Consider the following 25,571-nt stretch of genomic DNA (forward strand, 5'->3'; position numbering starts at 1 on the left):
GAACTGCAAGTAGGAGAACGCAAACTGCGTGCTTGCTCTTAGGGGCTCTGGTGTGGTTCCATACAGCTAAATTTGTTCCAAAAGTGTGTGTTTAACCCCTTAATGCTTCTTAACGGATATATCCTGCTGCTGTTAATATCTGAATGTCAGGTTTCCAGTGCTTATGTACTTTCATCGACTATCTGGGTGCTATGTCCAGCCTTGGACTTTGCTATTTCCAGACCACTTCAACAGTACAAAGATTGCAATAGACCTCCATTTTTAACATATTAATTATGAATGAAAATGGTGCACAATTCGCATTTTTTTTTTTTTTAGCAATATTGTGATAATGATAACTTTTAGGTAGCCACAATCAGTGTTGATTGATGGTTAACAATAGTTGTCTCAAATTGAACAAATTGTAACTTTAATTTCTCCATGTGTATGTAGCCCAACAAATTTCTTTTGCGGTGTTGAAGGTGTCTATATGTACAACACATAAACAATATGAGAGAGGGGAGCCAGCACGATCTGAAAATGGCATGCATCATATAAAAAATGCAAATTCACAGATTTATTCCAACTGTACTATAATATAAATTGAGATTTTTAGCAAATAATTGATCAATTCTTTGAGCCACCCCTGCCAACGTCATGGCAAATCTCAATAGGGGGGTCCTACACTATATTCTGTATTTCATGTGCTATGCGGCCTCCTAAAGTTAAAAGCAGAACCATAATGGAGCACACATACCTGTAATCTGTATATAACCGCTTCTATGTTGCAAAAGAGGCAATTGTGGATAGAGGCCACATGGGCCGCATGGCACATGAAATACATAATATAGAGTAGGACCCCCTATTGAGATTTGCCGTGAAGTTGGCAGGGGTGGTGTTAGGGCCAGGTGGACGGGCAGACCCAGGAGGTGGATCCACTGGGCTGAACACCTCACCGAGGGCAAGGTGCCCGGTAGCCGGAGCACTACAGGTAGCAGGACAGTCCGTTCAGAGGAGTGTAGAAGTCCCTGGGACCACGGAGTCACTGAAGGTAGTCCGGGTGACGGAGCTCAGGTTCGGAGGCCGAGATGACGTCAGGCAGAGTCCGGAACCGACGGAGCGAGAAGACGGGTCACCACAGGGATCGGAGATGGTATGAACTTGACGGGATGGCAGACCGTCACCGTTCGGGGTTCGGGTATCGTCAGAACCGGTTGGCGAGGCAGGAGCGGCTCTAGGAGAGAGATAGGTAAGTATACCACAAAACACAAGGAGACCTGACTCCTAGCTTAGCAAAACACGAAGAACAGGCCCCGCCCACTTGGAAAGGATCTCCTTATATACCCTGTACCTGATTCTTCAATATCCTGTTGGAGGACACTGGCCCTTTAAGAGAGGGTCAATGACCGCGCGCGCGCCCTAATGCGCATGCGCGAGACCCGGGTGCCAGAAGCCAGAGCAGGGAGCGGTGAACAGGAGGCAGGAGAGCCGGGCTGGAGCAGAGTTGCCGACGGGCGCCGGGAGCGGGGACCAGGCTGCCTGGGGACCGCAGGTGATGGGGCATGGAGGCTGTGGAGCGGGGGACGCCTGGCAGAGGAGCCGGGAAGCGAGGCAGGGGAGCCGGGGAGCGTGGCAGGGGAGCCGGGAAGCGAGGCAGGGGAGCCGGAGAGCGTGGCCGGGGAGCCGGGGAGCGTGACAGGTGGCTCAAAGAATTGATCAATTATTTGCCAAAAATCTCATTTTTTTATTATAGTACAGTTGGAATAAATCTGTGAATTTCCACTTTTTATATGATGCATGCCATTTTCAGATCGTGCTGGCTCCTTTTTCTTCCACATAAATATGTAATGATTACCTGTCTCCACTCCTGTGCCTGACGTCTTCGCTGTCCTACGGCACTTCTCCATTCCTGAGAGGGAGCCGTGACTCCTCTCATGCTAGGTATTGCACTCATTGTTAGACCCTCACACCAAGGAGTGCTCTCCCATCTTGCTGGACGGTCTGTACCATGGCCAGTTTGTATTGTTATACCGCCCTTGTGCTGTTTTTCTGGCCTGATTTTATGCCGCATTTTTTCAGCTGATGAACTCATGGATGTCATTTTGGATTTTATCCTTAGACTAAGGGGTACTTTGCACACTACGACATCGCAGGTGCGATGTCGGTGGGGTCAAATAGAAAGTGAAGCACATCCGGCGTCGCTGTTGACATCGGAGTATGTGAATCGTTTTTACTACGATTAACGAGCGCAAAAGCGTCGAAATCATATGATCGGTGTAGCGTCGATTATTTCCTTAATTTCGGAAGGACCGATGTTACGATGTTGTTCCTCGTTCCTGCGGCAGCACACATCGCTGTGTGTGAAGCCGCAGGAGCGAGGAACATCTCCTACCTGCGTCCCGGCTGCATTGAGGAAGGAAGGAGGTGGGCGGGATGTTTAAGTCCCGCTCATCTCCGCCCCCCTGTTTCTATTGGCAGCCTGCCGTGTGACGTCGCTGTGACACCGCACGACCCGCCCCCTTAGGAAGGAGGCGGTTCGCCGGCCAGAGCGACGTCGCAGGGCAGGTGAGTGCATGTAAAGCTGCCGAAGCGATAATGTTCGCTACGGCAGCTATCACAAGATATCGCATGTGCGACGGGGGCGGGTATTTATTGCGCTCGGCATCGCTAGCATCGGCTAGCGATGTCGCAGCGTGCAAAGTACCCCTTACTCTATGGACACAACCCAAGGTACAGGTTGTATGGGTAAATACCAGTGAGCCTTTGCAGCCTACTAAGCAAAGTGGATAGTGCAGTCAAGGGTCGGACTGGGGTGCCAGGGGCCTGCCGGGGAAATTCCCTCTAGGGGCCCACAGTATAGCTACCATAAACGTTTTTATTACTTGTTCATTTTCGGCTTCTCTCACTATAACATTCGCCTTTTAGCAAACTATACAGTGTGCAAAAGATAAATGTATTGTGCACTGCATATATCAGAGTATTTCTTGTTCAACCTCATATTTATATTATAGTAGTTAATAATGGAATTTATTATTTACAATCAGTCGCAGTTTTTCTTACACATGGACATTCCTTGTCCTCCGTAAGGCTGCTTTCACACTACGTCTTTTTAACATGCGTCCTGAACGTTTTTTTAACGCAGAAACGGATCCAGTGCAAATGCGTTTTCATTTCAATGCATTTGCAATGGACTCGCGTTAACATGCGTTCACCTGCGTTTGCGTGCGTTATAGTGAGGATCCAGCGACTTGCAGTTTTTTAACATCTTTCAAAAACGCTACTTGTAGCGTTTTTGAGCTGTGTCCAACTTCTGCAAATTGCTGGATCCTGACTAAACAGCACGCAAACGCATGTGAACGCTGGCATGCTGATAGGATCCTGCTTACTCTACTGAGCATGCCCAGAAGCCAGCCTCCATGATCAGTCTATCTCTCTCCTACCTCTCTGTCTCTCTCCTCCCTCTCTCTCTGTCTCTCCCCCTCCCTCTCCCCCACCTGAGAGATGCGGACACTCGTAACCAAGGTAAATATCGGGTAACCACTTATCTTAGTTACCCGATGTTTACGTTGGTAACGTGTGCAGGGAGCCCGACTCCTAGCAGCTGCAGAAGCTCGTAACCAAAGTAAATATCGGGTATCCAAGCAAGTATACCCGATGTTTACCTTGGTTACGAGCCTCGCAGCTGTCAGATGCCGGCTCCCAGTCTGCACGTTTAGTTCCCCTCACTCCCGATCACATGACTCCAATGCCCGCCCCTAAACATCCAGTGACAGGATCCTGCAAAATAAGACATGCGTTTGCATGCATTTTTTGCTGTAAAAGCAGGATCCGCTTTTGCAGCAAAAAACCGTTCAGGACGCATATTAAAAAGACGTAGTGTGAAAGCAGCCTAATCCACCAAGTCCATCAGTCAAACAATATTCAAAGTGAAGCAAAATGTTATCCAGCATCTTCAAATGGAAATGTTTGCTAAAATGAATCCCCCTGTGCCCCCATCTATTCACCCATATAGTGTCTGTCCCAACTGACTTGGGAAATCCCTATAAGTGTCAATATGTGGTGGTGTGAATCATTACCACTCCAATACACTTTTCCATTTGGAGACTCTGGTGAATATCTGTCTCTCTTCTCTTTCCACCTTCACACATTTACATACAGTAATTAAGGCTGCTTTCACACCTCCGGTTTTAGCAGTGCGGCTAAATCCGGCTCTAAAACCTATGCAATGGATGCGGCGAAAAAAACGCATCCTTTGCATAAGTTTTTACATGCGGCCCGTCCGCTTTTTGCCGGTTGCGGCATGCTACTGAGCATGCGCAGTGCAAAAAACCGCATGCAGCGGCCGGATGCGGTTTTTGCCGCATCGCGCCGCATCCAGCATCCATAGGCATGCATTGGAAAAAGCGCCGCATCAGCCGGATTCGGCGCAATGCGGTTTTTTTTGCCGGACAAAAAAACGTGCCAGGCAACGTTCCATCCGGCCGCCGCATGGGCTAAATATGCCGCATCCGGCAAAAACCGGACCGAACGCAAGGCCATGCGGCACAATCCGGCACTAATGAAAGTCTATGCGGAAAAAACGCAACCGGCGGCAAAAAAAACGGTTGCGTTTTTTCTGCAAAGAGCCGGATTGTGCCGCACAGGAAAAACCGGATGTGTGAAAGCAGCCTAACAGTGTCTATACTGGATGTAAACAGTCATTCTGTGGGGACAGAGGCCCTTTAAAAGCTTCACTATGGTTTCCAAATTAGTTTTACATGTTGGATAAACCATTTACTAGTCCTGTTTATTTTGACAATACTGCTTTATAGGCAGATCAGGCTTTTTTTTCCCATATTTTAATATTGAGGCCCCTCCTGTACTATCATCACATATAGACAGGGGCATAACTACCGCAGTCGCAGAGGTCGCGACTGCGACCGGGCCTGGCAGCTTAGGGGCCCGCTCTGCAGATCAGCAAGCAGCTCCTTTCTGAGAGAGGAGCTGCGCTGTTCTGGCGCAGGCCACGCGGCTGCTATATGACCAGGTGCCGCCGCCGCTGACTCTGGGCCCCCCTGCCCGTTGTCAGCGGCACTGGCGGCGCCAAGTCCCCCCTCCCCCGTCATCACGCACAGCACAGCATCAATGAAGCGTGCAGCTCCACACTCCATCATTCTCCCTCTGTGCCTGCGCGGTGACGTCACTCCTGTGCGACTGCTGTGCTGAGAGCACAGAGCGTAGGACGGGAGGACGCTGACCGTAGCAGCAGGGGAACGGAGGAGAGGTGAGGACGGAGCAGCAGGGGAACGAGGAAAGAGGTGAGAACGGAGCAGAGGAGGAATGAGGAGAGACGTAAGAACTTGTTTTTTTTAAAAAATCAGTGTGTACACGGTGGCCGGTGGCCTGAGGCCGGAAGGGGGGGAGGGGCTGCCAGCATTATACATGGAGTATGGGGGGCTTGCATTATACATGGAGCATGGGGGGGCTGCATTATACATGGAGCATGGGGGGGCTGGCTGCATTATACATGGAGTATGGGGGGCTGGCTACATTATACATGGAGCATGGAGGGTTGGCTGCATTATACATGAAGGCCTGGGGGGCTGGCTGCATTATACATGAGAAAGCTGGGTGCTGAGGGAAAGATGTATAGCAGAGCATGGGGTAGCTGTGTGCCGAGGACAAGATGGATTTCAGATCATGGGAAATCTGGATGCTGAGGGTAAGAGCCAAGTGTCAGCGTCATTATCCCGTACCCCGAGTGTCAGTGTCATTGTCCCGTATGCCAAGTGTCGGTGTACGTAGAGGGGGGGGGCCCAGGTCCGAACTTTACACTGGAGCCCATCAAATTCTAGTTACGCCACTGCATATAGAGGCCCCCCTGAAGAGTTATTGCATATAACCTAAGATAATAACACTGACACTGGGTGTACAGGATAATGACACTGACACTGAGGGTACAGGATAATGACACTGACACTCGGGGTACAGGATATTGACACTGACACTGGGGGTACAGGATAATGACACTGACATTCAGGGTACAGAATAATGACACTGACACTGGGGATACAGGATAATGACACTGACACTGGGGGTACAGGATAATGACACTGACACTGGGAGTATAGGATAATGACACTGAGGTACAGGATAATGACACTGGGGATACAGGATAATGACACTGACACTGAAGGTACAGGATAATGACATTGACACTGGGGATACAGGATAATGACACTGACACTGGGGTGTACAGGATAATGACACTGACACTGGGATACAGGATAATGACACTGACACTGGGTGTACAGGATAATGACACTGACACTGGGGATAAAGGATAATGACCCTGGGAGTACAGGATAATGACACTGACACTGGGGGTACAGGATAATGACACTGACACTGGGGGTACAGGATAATGACACTGGTGGTACAGGAAAATGACACTGACACTGGGTGTACAGGATAATGACACTGACACTGGGGGGGTACAGGATAATGACACTGACACTGGGGGTACAGGATAATGACCCTGGAAGTACAGGATAATGACACTGACACTGGGAGATACAGGATAATGACACTGACACTGGGATACAGGATAATGACACTGACACTGGGTGTACAGGATAATGACACTGACACTGGGTGTACAGGATAATGACACTGACACTGGGGATAAAGGATAATAACCCTGGGAGTACAGGATAATGACACTGACACTGGGGGTACAGGATAATGACACTGGTGGTACAGGAAAATGACACTGACACTGGGTGTACAGGATAATGACACTGGGTGTACAGGATAATGACACTGACACTGGGGGGGTACAGGATAATGACACTGACACTGGGGGTACAGGATAATGACCCTGGGAGTACAGGATAATGACACTGACACTGGGAGTATAGGATAATAACACTAGGAGTACAGGATAATGACCCTGACACTCGGGGTACAGGATAATGACCCTGACACTTTGGGTACAGGATAATGACACTGATACTGGGGTACAGCATAATGACACTGACACTGGGGGTACAGGATAATGTCAGTTGATACTCGGTACAGGATAAGACACTTGGGGTACAGGATAATGTCACTTGATACTTGGTACAGGATAAGACACTTGGGGTACAGGATAATTACTCTGGACACTCGGTTGTTTTCCTCATCACCCTGCTTTTCTATGTTCTGATAGCCATCTTGTCCTCAGCACCCAGCTTTCCCATGATATCAGAGAATGGGAAAGCTGGGAGCTGGGGAGCTGAGGACAAGAATGGATATCAGAACATAGAAAAGCTGGGTGATGAGGAAAAGAGCCTCTTTCCCTCAGCTCAGCACCCAGCTTTCCCAATCCCATCCCATGCTTTGACTGCTGCTATCCCTCTTTCCCTAATCCCTACTGAAATATGGTTACTGTGTGAACTTCACTCCCATCATGCAGCAGGGACTGGTGCACACACCCTGCACCCCCCAAATCACACATATCTCACACAGCCTGGCTGTTCCCCAAATTACCCCTCTCTCAAACACACTGAAACCCCACAATCCACACACCCTGTATCCCTTAACACCCCTGTGTCACAGTCTGGACCCCTCATATGCCACCCCCCATGCCCTCCTCATCTCTCATTACCGGACACATCTCCTTCAGTAGCTCCTGCCCGGTTCCTCCCACATGATCACATGGGCATGATCTCATCGGAGTCCTGGCTTCTAAAGTTCTAAACCATTAGATCAGTCTTTCTCAACTCCAGTCCTCAAGACCCACTAACAGATCATGTTTTTAAGTTTTCCTCAATATTAGACAGGGAATAATTCCATCACCTGTGCAACATTAAGGAAATCCGAGAAACCTGATTGAGGAAAACCTGAAAACATGATCTGTTGGTGGGTCTTGAGGACTGGAGTTGAGAAACACTGCATTAGATGGATTTTCTTCCTCTCGGAAGGAGGTTCTGCTCTGCCCCTGCCGCGTTCGTAGCTCATAAGCTCCAGGTCAGGACTGCCCCCGATGCCCCCCTGTAGCTACTGACACTATCATAATCTGACTGCTGCATACAATATCATCACCTGTGGAGGCGGCCGATAGTCTAGCGAGCCGCAGTCATAGGTCAATTTAATACACCCGGCGTTTGAGACAGCTTAGATTGAAGACAAGGTCGGGGCCTACCGGGAGTTTCTTCGATACCCCGGCAAGCCAGACTAACGCTGGTGCAGTCAGTCTGTGGATGGAAATTTGAGTTCACAGACTCGTAACTGAACTTTTTCATAGCTGTATTGTGTGAGGATCACATTTTATGCAGTAACACAATTTACACTTCACCCAGTCAAGGGTTTATTTTGATATTTTACAAGACTAACATTCAGTCCTAAAATGGTAAAGTCCTACGTGAAGTGCATATCATGCATTCCAGTATGGGAAGTGAAAACCTCCGACTGCTTCACCACCCGCAATTGCAGGAAGGAAAACTAGAATATGTGCAGTGTCAATATTGTCACGAAAGAAAGACTCGAAAATTAATGTTCTATTTCCCATTTATTCTGTGCAGCTAGAACATTCTTAGGCCATATTTACAATATACAGACAGTATAATAAAATATATTCTCTTTAGAAACATCTAATAACAAGCAAGTTCCTCATAAATACATAGTGCATAGGTACCTATAGCCAATAAATAGAACATCTCTCAGTCACTTAAGTTCTTCATTGCAAACTCAGTTAAAAAACTAATGATGGACGCTTTATTTATATCAAGGGACATTATTCTGGTGGACGGTACTAACGAAGATCCTTTTTTTCTCATTTAAAGGGGTTGTCCACATTTTCTTTTCTTTTTAACAGATGAGTTGGGGACATAATAATTAGAGATGAACTGATTGCTTCACGTAACCCCGGGCAATGGTCCAGATTAGTGCTCACTAGCCGTGGTGTGCAAATTTCCTTACCTTCCAGGACCCCGAGCTCTTATGATTTGCTGTGCTGGTGCCCATCACCTGTGCGTCATGCAGTGCACAGATGACGTTATATCAGGATGGCAGATAAAATGCCACACCGAAGAACCCGGAAGGTCAGGCAATTTGCCTACCTCTTGTCCACGGCTACAGATCACTGATCTGGATCATGGAATTTGCGTGAATTAAGTAATCTACTCATCTCTAATGATAATACAGAACTTTTAAAGATTCTTCTCCTGTGCTTATTATTACAAACGTCCTCAAAGTGCACAGCACTCCTCATCTCAAAATGACTGTTGAAGGAAGAGCATGTGCCCAGGCTTGTCCATCAACCTACTCAAACCGTAAAATAACTTTCCTATGACCAGTGTTCAAAGTGTTCCTTTCAGTCTTTGTTTTGCTTGTTGGGAAGACAAATCGGCATTCACTGATTTGTGATCCTGACATACTGTGAGTATTTCTGATCCTGAATTTGCTTACATTGTTACAAAAAGGAGACAGTTGCACTCTGCAGTGCTAAGATATATGTAACAATGAATATAGGAATATAGACATGCATTATTGCTGTGAAAAACATGTAAAAATTGAGATACTTGGCACACAAAAACGGCCAGTTTTATGTGAGCCCATCAGCCAACGGCAAGGAGAACTCTTTGTTGGGCAGACAAGACCACTACAGAGTGCAGCTGTCACCTTTTTGTTTTTGCTTCCATTGTTACCAGGGTCTCGGTGATTAGAAGTAATCATATATGCATTACAACAGGAGATCCAGCAGGAATCAGGATCTAAGACGTGTTTCAAGTGAGATTTACTTCCATTTAATAATGTAGATTCTGAACAGGACAAAGCTTATATACTGTAGATTGTACTCTGACTATACCATATATACAAATAGATGACACACAAGAGATGGTGACTTGTATGCCACTACCACAATGCTACTGTCACATTTATTATATAGGAATAAGCAGTCAGTAGTCTAATGATGCCACTCTATTTGTCAGGGCTGTTGCAGCGGATTGTCACCTTCTAGATATTGCTAGTGCCCTCCTTTGATGTTGCAGGCCCAGCTTTCTGCATATAGGCAGTTGTAAGGAAAGTGTTAAGGTGCAAAGGCATGTATTACATAGAGGTTCAACTTGTAGATATTACAGTGTGAACATGTATACTAAAAAGCCTCAGTATCACTTTACATGATGGGATTATAGTGGGTCCTTTCCTAGTGTGCCCTGCTAGCCCTTAGTACATTACCCCTTTATTTCTTTCTCATTTTTTTTTTTCCAGAGTGTTTGAAAGCAATTAGTAGACAAGAAAATTCCAAGAAACATGATTACATTTAAGGAATGCTTTCCCAGTGTCTCATATACCATTTTTGCTTTTATGATGAAAAGTCTTTTGGTCTGATCATCATCCTAACAGCCTTAAAAGCTTGCCTGAAACTGTTTAAGTTCTCATCAGAAACACCTTGCCAGGTACCCCAGAAAATCCCATTCCGCACTCCTTTGTATTCTTTCTCATAGTATTTCCCATTAAGATTTGCAGACATGCATGCATCAAACCACCATCCAGAGCTATAGTAAGCTCCACAGTTTCCGGACGGATACCTGTCGTTGTCCTTGTCTGGGGTAGTAAAAAATTTTTGGTCATGGTTGTACTGTTTGCTGAAGTGGAGCGCATCGCCAGCCGTTCCACTATAGCCATTGACCGATAGTTTATACTTAAGATATTCATTGGCCACATAGAACTGGTCATAAGTGGCATATTCTTTTATGCCCTTAAAATCCTCAAGTTCAATTCTCAATATCATGTTACTACTTTTCGATAAGAGATGAAGCCTATCATTTCCCAACCAAAACTCTCCACTAAGGTTGCCAAAACCATTTTTGTATTCATCCCATGTCCTGTTAAAGCTTATTCGGCCATCTTTACGACTCTGCACCACTGTCCAACCTCCACCCATTGATTCCATATCGCAGAATACTTCAAATGTCTTGTTCCTTGGATCTGGCATAACTTGGTAAATGCCACTTAGTCTTTTGCCCATCTTATAGTAGTCCGAACAGTCTTTAAAGAAAATCTGTATGTCTAGAAATTAAAAGGATAAAAAGGAAACATTAGGCAATTGTATGAAAACCACTATTAGTTATGATCTGCTCACCAGTAGAATGGAAGGTCCATGCGAATACATGGAATATAGGGATCTCATATATTATCATCCTTTTTACCTGTATACTGTTAAGGGGGCTTTACACGCTGCGACATCGCTAATGCGGAGTCGTTGGGGTCACGGAATTTGTGACGCACATCCGGCCGCATTAGCGATGCCGTTGCATGTGACACCGATAAGCGATTTTGCATCGTTGCAAAAACATGTAAAATCGCTAATCGGTGACATGGGGGTCCATTCTTAAAAATCGTTACTGCAGCAGTAACGAAGTTGTTCCTCGTTCCTGCGGCAGCACACATCGCTGCGTGTGACGCCGCAGGAACGAGGAAGCTCCCCTTACCTGCCTCCCGGATGCTATGCGGAAGGAAGGAGGTGGGCGGGATGTTACGTCCCGCTCATCTCCGCCCCTCCGCTGCTATTGGGCGGCGGTTCAGTGACGCTTCAGTGACGTCGCTGTGACGCCGCACGGACCGCCCCCTTAGAAAGGAGGCGGTTCGCCGGTCACAGCGACGTCGCCGGACAGGTAAGTAGTGTGACGGCTCTGGGCGATGTTGTGCGGCACGGGCAGAGATTTGCCAGTGTCGCGCAACAGATGGGGGCGGGTACCCACACTAGCGATATCGGGACCGATATCGCAGTGTGTAAAGTAGCCTTTAGGCTATATGCGCACTAGGCGTTTTTCGCGGCGTTTTTGCATGTTTTTCGGGTGCGTTTTTGGGCTCAAAACTGCATGACTTTGCTTCCTCCTCAAAGTCTATGAGTTTTCATTTTTGCTGTCCGCACACAACTTTTTTTTAGCTGCGTTTTTGAGCTAAACAAAAATAGGCATGTCAATTCTTTCCTGCGTTTTACGGCGTTTTTCACCCATGCACTGCATTGAAAAAACGCCGCAAAACGCAGTGATCAAAAACGCAGTAAAAGCGCATGCGTTTTTCCTGTGCGTTTTTGCCACGGGTGCGTTTTTTTTGTGTTTTTGTGCGTTTTTTGCTGCCAAAAACGCACAAAAATGCAGCATAAAAAAAACGCTGTATGCACATAGCCTTAGGTTCTGTAACAACTTTATTTTGAAGTATCCTGGCAATGATTTGGACCTCACAAGACTTTTTCCTGCCAGTTATGGCAGTCACGAAGGGTCCAGTTACTTCACTGTAGTCTGCATAGATTTAAAGTCCTACATAAAATTCTGCATAAATCAATAGCACGTCCTAATATAAGAAACTTTGTAATATATGTTATCAGAGAATTCTACTTGTTCCATTTATGAGACACTCCTTCCCCTAACCCTTGAACTTGCGATCCACTCTGAAAAAAAGCTAAACTCTGCCTTGCACAAAACAAGAGGAGCTCTCAGCACAGTGAAGTGTCAGATTGCCCAGCCTATTGTGAAGAGAAGAGGAGGGGAGATCAGTAAGTAGCAGCGGAGAAAAAATGCAGAGGAAGACATAGATCGTGCTGAGCTTTCTAACAAGTCTTTTATTTCACCCAGATCTGGAATCACATCTACACATCTGAGTAGTGCTGTCTCTATGTGCTAATTAATAAATGAATAGAAGGAATCCTTTTTGTTCTATGTATGGGGAGATCATAGAAGCTAATCTCCTCCCACTAGTCAACTGTAAATTAGAGCGAGAGCCTGCAGAGGGGAAAACTGATGAAAATGCAAGATAATAGTCATATAATGACTAGAGATAATTATTCCTCAAGTGCAAACTCAGGACAGGTTTTTTACTTGAAAGTATGATTACCCTTTAACAACATGTTCCAACAGCGTCTCTCCTGAGATATCTGTTTAAAAAACAAACTTGAAGTTTTTTTCTTAGATATGTGCCATTTCCCTTTTATTACTCCTAGACAACTGGACGTAATTATTGCCATTGTCCATAGAGTGCTTCCCAACACACCATACCAGTCCAATTATTTCCACTGGTGTAGTGTAACACAGAACTTTGCACAAACATCACCGACTGTCATGGCAGCGTAGTGCTCTGTTCAGATTTCATATTCTGACACTCCACCCAAAGGTTTCTTTGGTGTCTGGGATCAACACAGGCAGACTCAAGCATCGACCTGGTGTGTGCTGATTCATTGGCAGGCTAGCAAGAGTTAATCTCTGCTGTTTTGCTTCCTCCTTTGATCACAAGTTGTGGGGAGGCCTATCACATCTGCTTCCCTCCAATTTATGCTGATTGAACCCTTCCACCCATGCCATTTCTGGTGAAAGTTGTGCTTATTGCTTGGTGCAGTTATGGAGTTTGCCCCTGTTGTTTTGTAGCTTCCTTCCTGATCTTGTTTTCCTCCTGAATCTCTTATTGTCTTAACGCTTGTGCTTGAGTGCTGTGTGACAGAGTTTTGGTTTTCCCTTGTCTGTTTTTATCTGTAGGTTTCATCACACTTCTGTCCGACACTCCCTGGGGGAAAGGGGAATCAGAACAGGAATTGTCTTCTAGAGTAAGGCCAGAAAGGAGCCTCAGGCATCTCCACCTTCAGGAGTATCCCTGAGATTAGGGATAGTATAAGCGCCCCCTAGCTTGAGCACAGCTTAGGGGCCCCAGTTCCCTGCTATCCCAAAGTCATTGTGACATGTAGGATATGTAGATCAACACTATTTTAATAACGGTAATTGGTAACACCCTGTTGTCAGAGGGGGTTATACATTTTTAGGCAGCTCTTGAAACAGGAATGAGAGCGAACTGGTCTTTTTCAAGAGGTTGGTCATTTTCACACAACTTGGTTTTAAAGAAATACAGTTTAAAGCACGGGCAATCATAGCCATAATTTTTGTAATTTAGCTTGGGCTAGTTGCCAAAGGAAACAAAATTGCTATTTTATTTTACTGCACCCCACTAATTTCTAGAACATTCTTCCAGTGACTCTTTTAACCTCTAGATTCTCGTGACCCATGTAGTTACGTCACCTTGAGAATGGAATTTTTTTTTCCATCTTGAGACTATTAATTACAGGAGAGCTTTCCCTTATTATTGCCAAAATACACTGATGTCAGCATTTGTTATCATTGGGAGGCTTACGGTTCAGATATCTTTTATTTGTATCTCGCATTTAACTTCAATATTTAAAAAAAAAATAAAAAGTTTTCTAGTAGACAAAATAGACAGAAAGCTAGGAAAGAAGATAACTAAGCGCAACATTTGGCTTCCCACAAAGGAAGGGTGGATAATGTCACATCACATTGGTTTCCTCTTTAATTCATTGGTTTATTCTCCGACATTTAACTTTCCAGATGTTTCTTGGAGATAAAATATATAAATGAAGCTATCCTCATCCATCTTTGGTTAAGTGGCTAAAGGAAGCGACAGAACTGAACTGAACCTTATGTCCCGGACACATAAACATCAATATTTCATCCAGGACTCATTTAGGAAACAGTCACATAACATGGGAAATGTAGCGTGTACTTACTGTACGTGAACATGCACGAGTGAGGTGACCTTGGACAGAGATGTTATTATGTATCATGTTTTAGCTGATTTATATAAAAATGATAGAAACGTCCTGTTCCCTACAGACTGAGGTGCCGGCTCATCAATGTGTTTTCTCCACAAATCTGCCATAAAACTCTTTGACCAGTTGCAAAATTTTGCCTTTTGGAGTTTTCTCACCAGTTTTATCCAAAATAGGCAGAGGTAGGGGAGAGCGTAGGCCTGACACCTTAGCTTTTATCATTCATGATGAGCTATGGCGCGCCTTACACCAGAGGTCTGGAACTGGAGTAATATTTGTAGAGAGGCGCACAGAGTTGCACTCCATTTTCCAGATGCGCCTCATTCATTAAGAAGCCTGTATCTCCTACTGAATCAGGAGCATCTGACACCAACATGCCCCCTGATCAAGACTGGGGGTGTTTACGCTGGTCCTGATGAATTGGGGGCGTGAATGTTTTCTGATCCAGAAGGCGTGGGAAGTGAAGTATTTAACCAAATGAAATATAATCTCTATGTTTATTATTTTACCCATGCAATTACAGTACATTTTTGCCAGGGCTTCATGGGCTACACTGTGTGTTCAAACATCAGGGTCCCATTGGTTTCACCCCTACTGATCTGGAAGTTTTCACCTATTTAAAGGGAATCTGTCAGCAGGTTTTTGCTATGGAATCTGAGAGCAGCATAATATAGTGGCCAAGTGCCTGATTCCAGCAATATATCTCTTACTGGATTACTTGGTGCTTTGTTGGAATCCTTGTTTTCTTTTCTGTAGATGTAGCAGTGTTCAAATTCCTGGACTGTGTATAACCCCACCCACACCCCTGACTGCCTGCTTCATGTGTACAACTTGCATTGTCTGTAAGCTGCCAATCAGTGGTAGGTGCAGGTTTACACAGATTAACCTGACTGCCCTTTACATGAGACTTAAGGGTGCTTTACATGCTGTGACATCGCTAGCGATCTCGTTAGCGATGTAACACGCCAGATCGCACATACGATTTGCCGAGATCGTACATGTGACCGGCACTACAAAAAATGACCTATGTGCGATCTCGGCAAATCTTATCTGCGATCTTGAGTGTCACATCGCTAACAAGATCGTTAGCGATGTCGCAGCGTGTAAAGCACCCTTTTGTCTTCTAATGATAATCTATTGATGATAAAACACTGATTGTATTGAAACTTTAGCACACAGCCACAACTAAGCAACTCATCCCTGGAATTAGGATCTAAATGTCTACATTATGCTGCTTTTCAGATTAAATTGCAAATACCTGCTGACAGATTCCCTTTAATGTTGTTAATATATTGTGGGCAATTACAAAATGTCCTATTTCCTGATGAAAATTTTTTCCAAGAATACTCATTAAAGCTTTTGGGCTTCTCCTTTTATTTAATATAATTTTAACCTAATGTTGAATGTTTTAGACAAAGTCAATAAAATTGAGGCTGTAGCTCTATTGGTATCATACTAGGTATGTTGCTCATTTTTTGGAGAGGGACTAACACAGGTTGAAGAAGAATACAGGAGCCAAGTAGCCTTTGGCTTTGAGGTATGGCACATTTTATCCATTTTTGCAGGATGTGTGTGGACCTTTTGAATTCAGGTGGTTAAATGGTGAGCCTGTCATGTGTTATGTACTCATAGTGCTAACTGACCCGCCTGGACCTGGTGTTGTGCGTCATTTATAGGCCATTATTCAGACACTGTGCGTCTCGTGTATCCGTGCGAGATGCACTTATATAGTGCTGTTTTGCCCGCCTGACCTGGGTTTCTGGCGTCATTTATAGGTCACAGTTCAGACACTGTGCATTTCACTCATTATATGATGGGCTCCCAGTGCAAGCCTTATTAGTGTGCATGTCTTATGCTAAGCAGCCGCCCCTCCCCCCTAATGTGGAGGTTGAGTGGCTGTGACATCAGCATCTTGCACCTCGGCTGCAGCCATCTTTATGAGGAAGGCTCACCACATTCTGTGTGTGCACATATCATTTGTCTTGGCTCCTTTTTGGTGTTTTTTTGATGTAGTTTTTTGTGGTTTTTCTAACTAATTCAGTGTAGGGACTCGCAAGTGTGAGAATCCTTGACGAACGGATTGCGAGCTTACATATTTTGGGCCAAAATATAAACTAATATCTCACTATTTGAGGTATGGCACATTTTATCCATTTTTGCAGGATGTGTGTGGACCTTTTGAATTCAGGTGGTTAAATGGTGAGCCTGTCATGTGTTATGTACTCATAGTGCTAACTGACCCGCCTGGACCTGGTGTTGTGCGTCATTTATAGGCCATTATTCAGACACTGTGCGTCTCGTGTATCCGTGCGAGATGCACTTATATAGTGCTGTTTTGCCCGCCTGACCTGGGTTTCTGGCGTCATTTATAGGTCACAGTTCAGACACTGTGCATTTCACTCATTATATGATGGGCTCCCAGTGCAAGCCTTATTAGTGTGCATGTCTTATGCTAAGCAGCCGCCCCTCCCCCCTAGTGTGGAGGTTGAGTGGCTGTGACATCAGCATCTTGCACCTCGGCTGCAGCCATCTTTATGAGGAAGGCTCACCACATTCTGTGTGTGCACATATCATTTGTCTTGGCTCCTTTTTGGTGTTTTTTAGCCTTTGTATATAGAAAAGTGATACGTATGAATAACTCTTTGGACTGTTGATGTTCTCTGGTTTTTGAGGTCGGTTATTAACAATCACTATATATTCATACATATGCCTTTAAAGGGCACCTGTCGGCAGCCATTGTGTTACAGCGCAGGAGTAGTAAATCATTATTTAGTTTTGTGAAAAAAAAGACTCAGTGTAGCCTATGTTTTAATCTTTTAAATATCCGTTCTTTCCGTAATTTTCGGTGGGGAATCATATCAGTCACTGATCGCTATCTCTGTATGCACACTTATGCAAAAAAAGCTGTCAATCACTGATAGGACCACCCACAGGACTGAAAATCCCAAAAAGAAAGAGGTTTTAATTATTATATCACTGTTTATACTAAATCTTTTCTCACAAAACTATATATCATTCTGATCAGCTTCTCCTGCTATATAATATTCTGATTGCAGATAGCACTGCATTTTCGTGGTGACAAGTTCTAGAACCTTGGTGACAATTGTCATTTTGGTTTAAATTAATCAGTTGACATTCTGGGATCTAAAAATCGATTGCCTATACTCAGGCATCTGAGGCCTCGCCTATCAGGGGAATCATAAGGCTACTGCATTCCTGTGCCCTCTTTTTAAAAGGCTTTCCCCCTCAAACAAGTTCATTTTAATCAATATATCTTAGAATAATACTAATTTCCACAATTGGATGAGTTAAAAAAAATGTTCCTGTGCTGAGATAATCCAATATGTGTCCCTGCTATGTACTGTGTAATGGCCGTGTCTAACTGTACAGGGAGATGGGCTGATCATACCACAGCTCCTGAGCAGAGGAGGAAGTAAAAGAGTATACAGACACTACAGCATGAGATCACAGCTGATCTTTTTGTGAGGTAAAACATTTCCCTGTTTTTAAAAATGTTTTAACGCAACTAAATTAATATTTGTGAACCCATGCAGTAGAGTCTGTATACTTTATTAGTCCCCCACCCCTTGTCGCAGGAGCTGTGGTATTATCAGACCATGTCCTCCCTGTACGGTCAGACACGGCCATTACACAGTATATAGCAGGGACACGTATATAGGACTATTTCAGCACAGGAACAATTTTTTTAATAGCATCCAATTGTGGAACATATTATTATTCTAATATCTATTGCGATAGATACATACATACATGATCTATTAAGATATACTAGAACTATGGCCTGCCCATGTGGATGTTGAGCCTGATACTACAGATTGTCCCTTTAATTTTGCAGATCGGCTGGGCTCTGAGACCACAACTGACCAGACATTGATGGGCTATGGGTCTCAGAGAGAACAGTTAAAATGCATTAGAAGGAAAGCTGAATTTTACCTGGAATTGTTATGCTTAGCCTATAGCCAGCCGCACCAGATCATGTGACTGCGCATTTCTGGATGTATTACATTCCACATTGTTTTCTATTGTATTACTGTAGAGCGATCTGCCTCTCCGTATATATAGACATCACTTTTGCTTTAACAAGCCCCCTAGGACGTAGTTTTGAACTCAGCAAGCTCAGCTCTCACTTACTTAAATCAGATGCCAAATCTTTCTCGTGGAAAACATTTTCTCCAAAACTGTATCCGATGCCAACTTGTACATGCACCTGCTTCTCTGTTTTGTTTTTTCATACTTTTATCTGTGTTCAAGTTCACTTTAATCACGTTATTAAAATCACTTTTTATTTTCCAAGTAAAGGTTTCGTTTTAGGAAAATTACAGGTTACAGATTAGAAGAGACTTGGAGCACAAATGTTTTCTTAAACTAAACTAGTCCTTATTATTGGCTTTTATAACTCTGTAGTTTCCCACAGTTTGTCCGTCCGGTGCCAGGAGTAAATGTTCTTTAAAAACACCATTCCCACATCATGTATCTGAAGTGTGTTTTTACTTTACCGGCTTGTCGTCTGGTATTCGTGTATATTCATTACTGGAGTCGTTTAGGCAATTCCAGTATCTCAGTGTGTATAAGGATTAAGATGTAGTAATACTTTTTATATCACTTCATGTAGAAAAGAATGCTGATTTCAATCCTAAGTGTATCATATGCCAAAAACTTCTGCTAGTTCAATCGGCTTGTCTCTTCTGTTTTTGGGGACAACACTATATATAATATATACTGCTATTCTAGAAAACCTTTTGGGACGTGGCTCTATAGTAACACATACACGAGAGACTACTTAATTCTGTAAATTCCAGATATACAAGAGAAGAAGGCTTACCTGTGATTCCTTCCTTTGCTTGGCAGTTGTCAGAACACTTGTTCACATTGTCGAGCGTAGATGACAGGTTTGCTATCTTCCTGTCAATATAGTCATCCACATTGTTCATGCTCATCTTCTCCATCTGATCCTGTAGGTTGTTAATCTGGGTGCGTGCATTCTTCAGACTTATGGACATTTTCTTCATCTTAGACTGCAGATCTTGCATTTGATTCGCCTGTCCTCCATCAGTGACCTCTGTATTTTCCTTCTCTGTGTTCTCATCTGCCTGGAGTTTGCAGTCTTGACATGATTTCTTAAGGTTATTTACAATTTCTTTAAGGCTCTGTACTTCTTTCAGTGTTTTTTCAAGAAGCTGCCACTGCTTAGGTAACTGAAGTGTCATAGGAGGCAAAGTTATCTGGTAGGGGCAGTTCCCGTCTTCATCGCATTTACCCCCATTCTTCATTTTTATAGGACAGGCATTACCAGGGTTTCCTGATGGAACATTCTCTTGTTCTGCACCAACATGCCATGCTGACAAGGCTGCAAAGGTTATCAGACACAATAGAGTCTTCATAACTGCGAAGAATGGAGCCAGAGGCTCAGCTCAGTTTATATAGTACCCGTGGCTGTGCTGCAACAAGGAGCATTCACTGTTCTCAGAAATGGGTGGACCTCTTACAAAATATTGTCAAATAGATGCAAACGAGAACTTCCTGACGACGCAATAGAGGAAAAAAAAGTTTCTTCTATTTTGGACAGCAGCTGAAAATAGATTACCGAGAAGCAGTAAAGTAAAATGATAAACGTGAAAAAAGAATTGTTATGAAATGTAACTTTTACATGTTATTGTATTTTTTACAGTAGATATCTTAGTATAGTATTAGGGAGATATACATAAAAAACACATATAGAAAGAATATAGAATAGAACTGTAGGTTCAGGTGATTTTCTAGTAAAATACTATTGTTATCTTTAAATAGGGCTTAAGCAGACCTTTTAGGATCAGTAACTTTTATTGCTGCAGCGTCAACTGTTATCTTTGTAGCCCTTGAGAATTCAGTGCCACATGATGGCTAGTCAAGTGTGTAAATACAATTTACATATACACTGCTCCCCCCATCCATCTCCCAGTGCATCTATATATATATAATTGCCTTATTCTGTCTGTCTGTATTGCTCCAAAATTATGTCATTACAGTGACAACCGTCGCATTGGTCGCTCGCCTTGGCTCCGCCCCCCGCACGGATTGGCCGCTTGGCCAGGCTCCACCCCCCGCACGGATTGGCCGCTCGCCCCGGCCCCCTCACACATTGGACGCTCGCCCTGGCCCTGCCCCCGCACGCATTCGCTGTTAACTAGCGTACACATCGGGTAACTATGGAAACAGCTTTGCATAGTTACCCGATGTGTACCATGGTTACTAGCTTACCCTTGCTCCCTACCCATTCAGATCGTTGGTCTCCCATTGTCAAACACGCCGATGCGTGCTAGACAGCAGGAGACCAACGAGCAAAAAATGAACGATCATTATTCAAGACTTACTGATTATCTTATTATTCAATCTGCTAACCTACATACACATTCTAGACTACCCGATACGTTAGAATCGGGCCACCTTCTAGTTCATTATAACTGCTGAGAGGTGGGATCGTGTATGAGTATATATCAATGATACAAAATAGGGATTCGGCACTCCTGGGGTTATGACCGGTGCTTAGATAAGATACTACTCCATGTCCATATAGAAAAAAAAGAATCTGGCACTCGATAGCATGAAAAACAAAAGATCGCTTTAGTTAGGTTAACACAGTTAGTGTCCTTGCCATTTACTGCTATTCACTGGCAAGCAGAACTCACTCCAGACACCAGAAAGTGATCCCAGAGCTGTAACAAACAGCCGCTCCACAGTAGCAACACAAATTTTCCCTAGCACGTGTGACAGTGTATTTATGAGAAAGGTTGCTCTGACCGAAACTTCAAAAAGACTGTACACTGTAACTGTGGTAACCTAATTAAAGGGATCTTTTTGTTTTAGAGTGCCAGATTCTTTTATCTATATATATCAATGATGCCAGAACGCAGAGGTGGGAGGAGGGAGCAGGGCATATGCAGTTTGTATTTACATGTGCTTGATTAGTTACTAGTCACACTGAATGCTTCAGAGCTTACAAAAAAATTGTTTAAAAGAACAGAAAGTCCTCAGTGGTTGATACCTTTTAATGGCTAACTGAAAAGATGGTAATAATTGCAAGCTTTCGAGACTACTCAGGTCTCTTCATCAGGCATGGTATAACACAAAATCTGAAGAGTCAGAGCTTACAACAAGATAACAGGATAAGGTACAGCAATATAACTTACTGATCCTGTTAGGGCTGCTTAAGCTGCATTTAAAGATATGAGTATTGCACTAGAAAATCACCTGAAAGGTTCCCTTTAATTTGACTTTTGGCCAAATGAAATGCCCATCCTTGGTCATTATAGCTCAGCAGATGGAGGGAAGTTATGTGGGACTAGTCCCTTAGTTCCTAGCTATGTTTGTTTTTTAAACTCCGCAGTGTTTCTGAGTACAACATACAGTCATGGCCAAAAATGTTGGCACCATTGAAATTGTTATAAAAAATGAAGTATTTCTCCCAGAAAATTATTGCAATTATGCATGTTTTATTATACACGTGTAGTTACTTTGTGTGTGATGGAACATCACACACACAAAAACAGAGGAAAAAAAGGCAAATTGGACAAAATTTCACACAAAACCCCCAAAAAGGTGGACAAAATTGTGGTAGACAACTTATTTCAAGCATGTTATGCTCATTCAAACACACCTGTGGCAATTAAGGGTACGTGCACACAATCAGGACATGCTGCGTTCTGGAAACAGCATGTACTCTCCTGCAGGGCCTCTAGTGCTTTTGGTAGGAGACTGCAGCGACCCATGCTGGCGATCAGGCTTCAGACTGCCGCGATCGTTGTCTGTGTTCTCCCTGCAAAGAACACTCGTGTCTCAGCAGCATAAATTGACATGCTGCGGCGCATAAAGCTGCTCTACCTGTCAGTTCACGCTTCGGAGAAAAAAAAAGCATAGTGGACATGGGATTTCTTTAAATCCCATCCACTGTGCTTCTGTACAAGGTGGCATTTTGGACGCAGCAAAAACACGCTGCGTCCAAAACGCTGCTATTACTGATAGTGGGGACATACCTGTTATGATCCGGTAAGCGTGGAAGATTACAAAAAACACCCATTGGTGAAAAAACACCGAGAAATAGGAGTAGTTGGAACCTGGGCTGACCGCAATCCCCTGACTATCAGACAACACTAGACGTAGCCATGGAGCGTTCCTAAAAACCTAGACAGCATGTCACAGCCTGAGAAACTAGCTACGCCTCACAGAATGAAATGAGGAAATCTACCTTGCCTCAGAGCAGTCTCCAAAGGAGTAGGTAGCCCCCCACATATAAAGATGACGGTGATATATAAAAACACAATACTCAGATAGGAAAAATAGAATTAGCAAAGGCGAGGCCCAACTAACTTAATATAAAGCAAAGAAAAGGAACTGATTGTGGTCAGTGCAAAATCCATATAGAAAAATACCAAACTCCTGATGGTAAAAAAGGCCCTGGAGGTCATTCGACCTCACCCCACTATATCAAGTACGCCTGTAAATAATGGGAGAGACAAAATATCAAAAAAGAACACAAAAATACAGAAGAGCAAATAATCAAATCAGACAGGGATAAAAAAAAACCTTTCCTGCAGGAAAGCCAGCGCAGGGGAAACCCCCATGCTCACAACACAATTAAAAGAAAGCTTCACCTGCAAGAAAACAGATACACAGCAAAACAAGGAAAAACAACACCCTAAGGTGTAAACAAGAAAGCAACACAAAACTGAAACTTATCTGCAAAAGTCTTGCTCAGGGATACAGGGAAGGACAAATCTCCAGGCCAGGAACAGAGACAGGGAATATATAATTATAACCGGCGTCAGCCGGGCAGAAAGTGCTCTCCTATATAGACCAGACTTGTCTGCAATAGGACTTCCCCAATTAACACCGACACCTGTCTTAGTCAATGGCTCAGATTTAGCTCCACTACCATTCCTGGCCACCAGAGGGAGCTTCAGAACAGCACCCACACAGACGACATTCACAACACATACCCTAACAGGTGTGGGCAATATGAAAATAACACCAAAAACTAGATAAAAAGGGAGAAGTTGATTCAATCTTTACATTGTGTATATGTATGTGCCACACTAAGCATGGAGAACAAAAAGAGAAGAGAACAGTCTGAGGACTTGAGAACTAAAATTAGTCGAAAAAAAATCAACATTCGGAAGTTTACAAGTAGGGATGAGCGAATGGTAAACTATTAGGGTTTGGATTTTTGGTACTGAATACCAGGTACTATTGCAGTATTCATCACAAATAATGAACCTAATGCAAGTCAATGGGGAACCCTGGCATTTTTCTTGAAGATTTCCCTGAAAAATGCTCGAGTTCCCCATTGACTTGCATTCAATTTATTTGTGTTGGATACTGGAATAGTACTAGCAAAAATAAATTATTCAGCTCACCCTTGTAGAAATTCACTAAGCAGGTGCAATCATCAGTGAAGGTGTACGGAAGATAACATGAACATGAAAAAATGCAGCCTATTGAAGGGACTATAAAGGAACTAGAAGTTTTTTGCAGGAACATAAAGATACAGAAAACTACCGTATTTTGAAAGCTAATATCAGCGAAAGCTTAAATAAGCTAGAGGATTCCATCACTTCTATTAAACAGATAAAATTTAAGTGGGATATCCAAGATTACAAACTTAAATGTGTTTACAATTCGCATGAACAAAGAAAGAAGAAAAATCCTCGGAAATCTCTATTAAAATCAACAAATCCTGCAGTATCGCCAGTAAATACTTCACATTGGGTGAGTTTCAGTTCTGAACCAGCAACATCAGAAGGAGTAACTGACACTTCGGATTCCGAGAGGGAAATTGATTCAGCCATTTGTAAGAATGCGCTTCAAACAAAACGGACTTTCTCCAAGATACCCAAAAGAAACAGACGGGTGGGCATTAAACATAGGAAAGCGCACTCATGGATATCAGACCCACCACAACAAGTGATTACTCTCAATGAAGAAAATACTGTTCTTAATTTATCTGCTACCATTTTACGGGATTCTGATATAAAGCTTCTGGAAAATGGTTTAAACTTTGTCCCTAAAAAGGACTTTGATCTTTTTACTACCATTATGGGTATTAATACATTTGTAAGAAAGATCACAGTTTAAAAACATTATTTTCAAGAAAATGACACTGTTAATCCTGATGTTTCTGCAATGTCTCAATCTGTTTCTAATGGTAATCTCTTGCCTTTTCCGGAACAATTAGCTATTAGAGACTAGAGTCATGTTCAGATATAGGGAATGATGTTGAATCTGTGTCTAAATCTGCTTTTCTGCTCCTCTAGGATTCCTAATCCGGATTTCTATCCCAACACAATCCCGGGCCCCCTCAGTTTTTAGTTGAGTCAGAATTGCAGGTTTTAAAAAATTCGAAGGATAAAAAATCCAATTTAACAAAGGAAGAAAAAAGCTTGGAATTTTTTGAGAGAGTTAACTTTAATATCGTGATTAAAATTGCTGATAAGGGTGGTTCTGTGGTTGTGTTGGATAAGGGTCCATATAAACGGGAATTTTTTTTATATGCTGGGAGATGATAATTTATACATGTCTTTAAAAAAAGATCCTATTGATTCTATTTGTGAGTCTTTAACCCCCTCCCCCCTTCTAGAGGAGGGAGTATATTTAGGCCTTATTACTAGAAAACAAGCAGATTATTTTAATCCCAAAAATGTTCAAACCCCCTTGTTTCATGCCCTACCAAAGACACATAAATCAATTTTTCCTCCTCCGTTACGTCCCATTGTATTAGGGAATAACTCCGCAATGGAACATCTTGGAGAGTGGGTGGATGAGCGATATAAACCGGTCTCATTCCACTCACCTACAGTAGTTACACAAAAAACAGCAAACATTAAATTTTGTAAAAAACTTGAAATGGTCTTCAGAATATACTTGGATGACATGTGACAGCGTCACTTTATTCTTCCATTCCACTTGACCCGGCCTTTATAGCGATCAGGGATCAATTATCTAAACATTCGAGTTACCCCTGCAA

At 43.5% G+C, this 25,571-nt stretch overlaps 2 protein-coding genes across 2 annotated transcripts in view; one reads left to right on the plus strand and one right to left on the minus strand.

Annotated features, from left to right (window-relative positions):
• The window catches only part of CCDC146 (coiled-coil domain containing 146), a 234,020-nt gene that overhangs the window by 21,067 nt on the left and 187,382 nt on the right, over positions 1–25,571 (plus strand). The gene's annotated exons all lie outside the window — the stretch shown is intronic.
• On the minus strand, positions 8,497–20,042 carry FGL2 (fibrinogen like 2). Its single transcript, XM_075345194.1, has 2 exons — positions 19,398–20,042; positions 8,497–11,013 (listed from the first exon to the last, which is right to left on the minus strand). The coding sequence occupies exons 1-2, from the start codon at positions 19,954–19,956 to the stop codon at positions 10,307–10,309; spliced, it is 1,266 nt and encodes a 421-aa protein (XP_075201309.1). The 5' UTR covers positions 19,957–20,042; the 3' UTR covers positions 8,497–10,306.

The sequence above is a fragment of the Anomaloglossus baeobatrachus genome, chromosome 4 (assembly GCF_048569485.1).
Source record: "Anomaloglossus baeobatrachus isolate aAnoBae1 chromosome 4, aAnoBae1.hap1, whole genome shotgun sequence".
Taxonomy (NCBI): domain Eukaryota; kingdom Metazoa; phylum Chordata; class Amphibia; order Anura; family Aromobatidae; genus Anomaloglossus; species Anomaloglossus baeobatrachus.

What these genes read in the sequence shown, in the direction of transcription:
- FGL2 (XM_075345194.1), bottom strand. Translation starts at nt 19,956, where the DNA reads ATGAAGACTCTATTGTGTCTGATAACCTTTGCAGCCTTGTCAGCATGG. An exon ending in AGCAAAGGAAGGAATCACAG is followed by an intron (nt 11,014 to 19,397) that starts GTAAGCCTTCTT and finishes TTTAATTTCTAG; the next exon opens with ACATACAGATTTTCTTTAAA.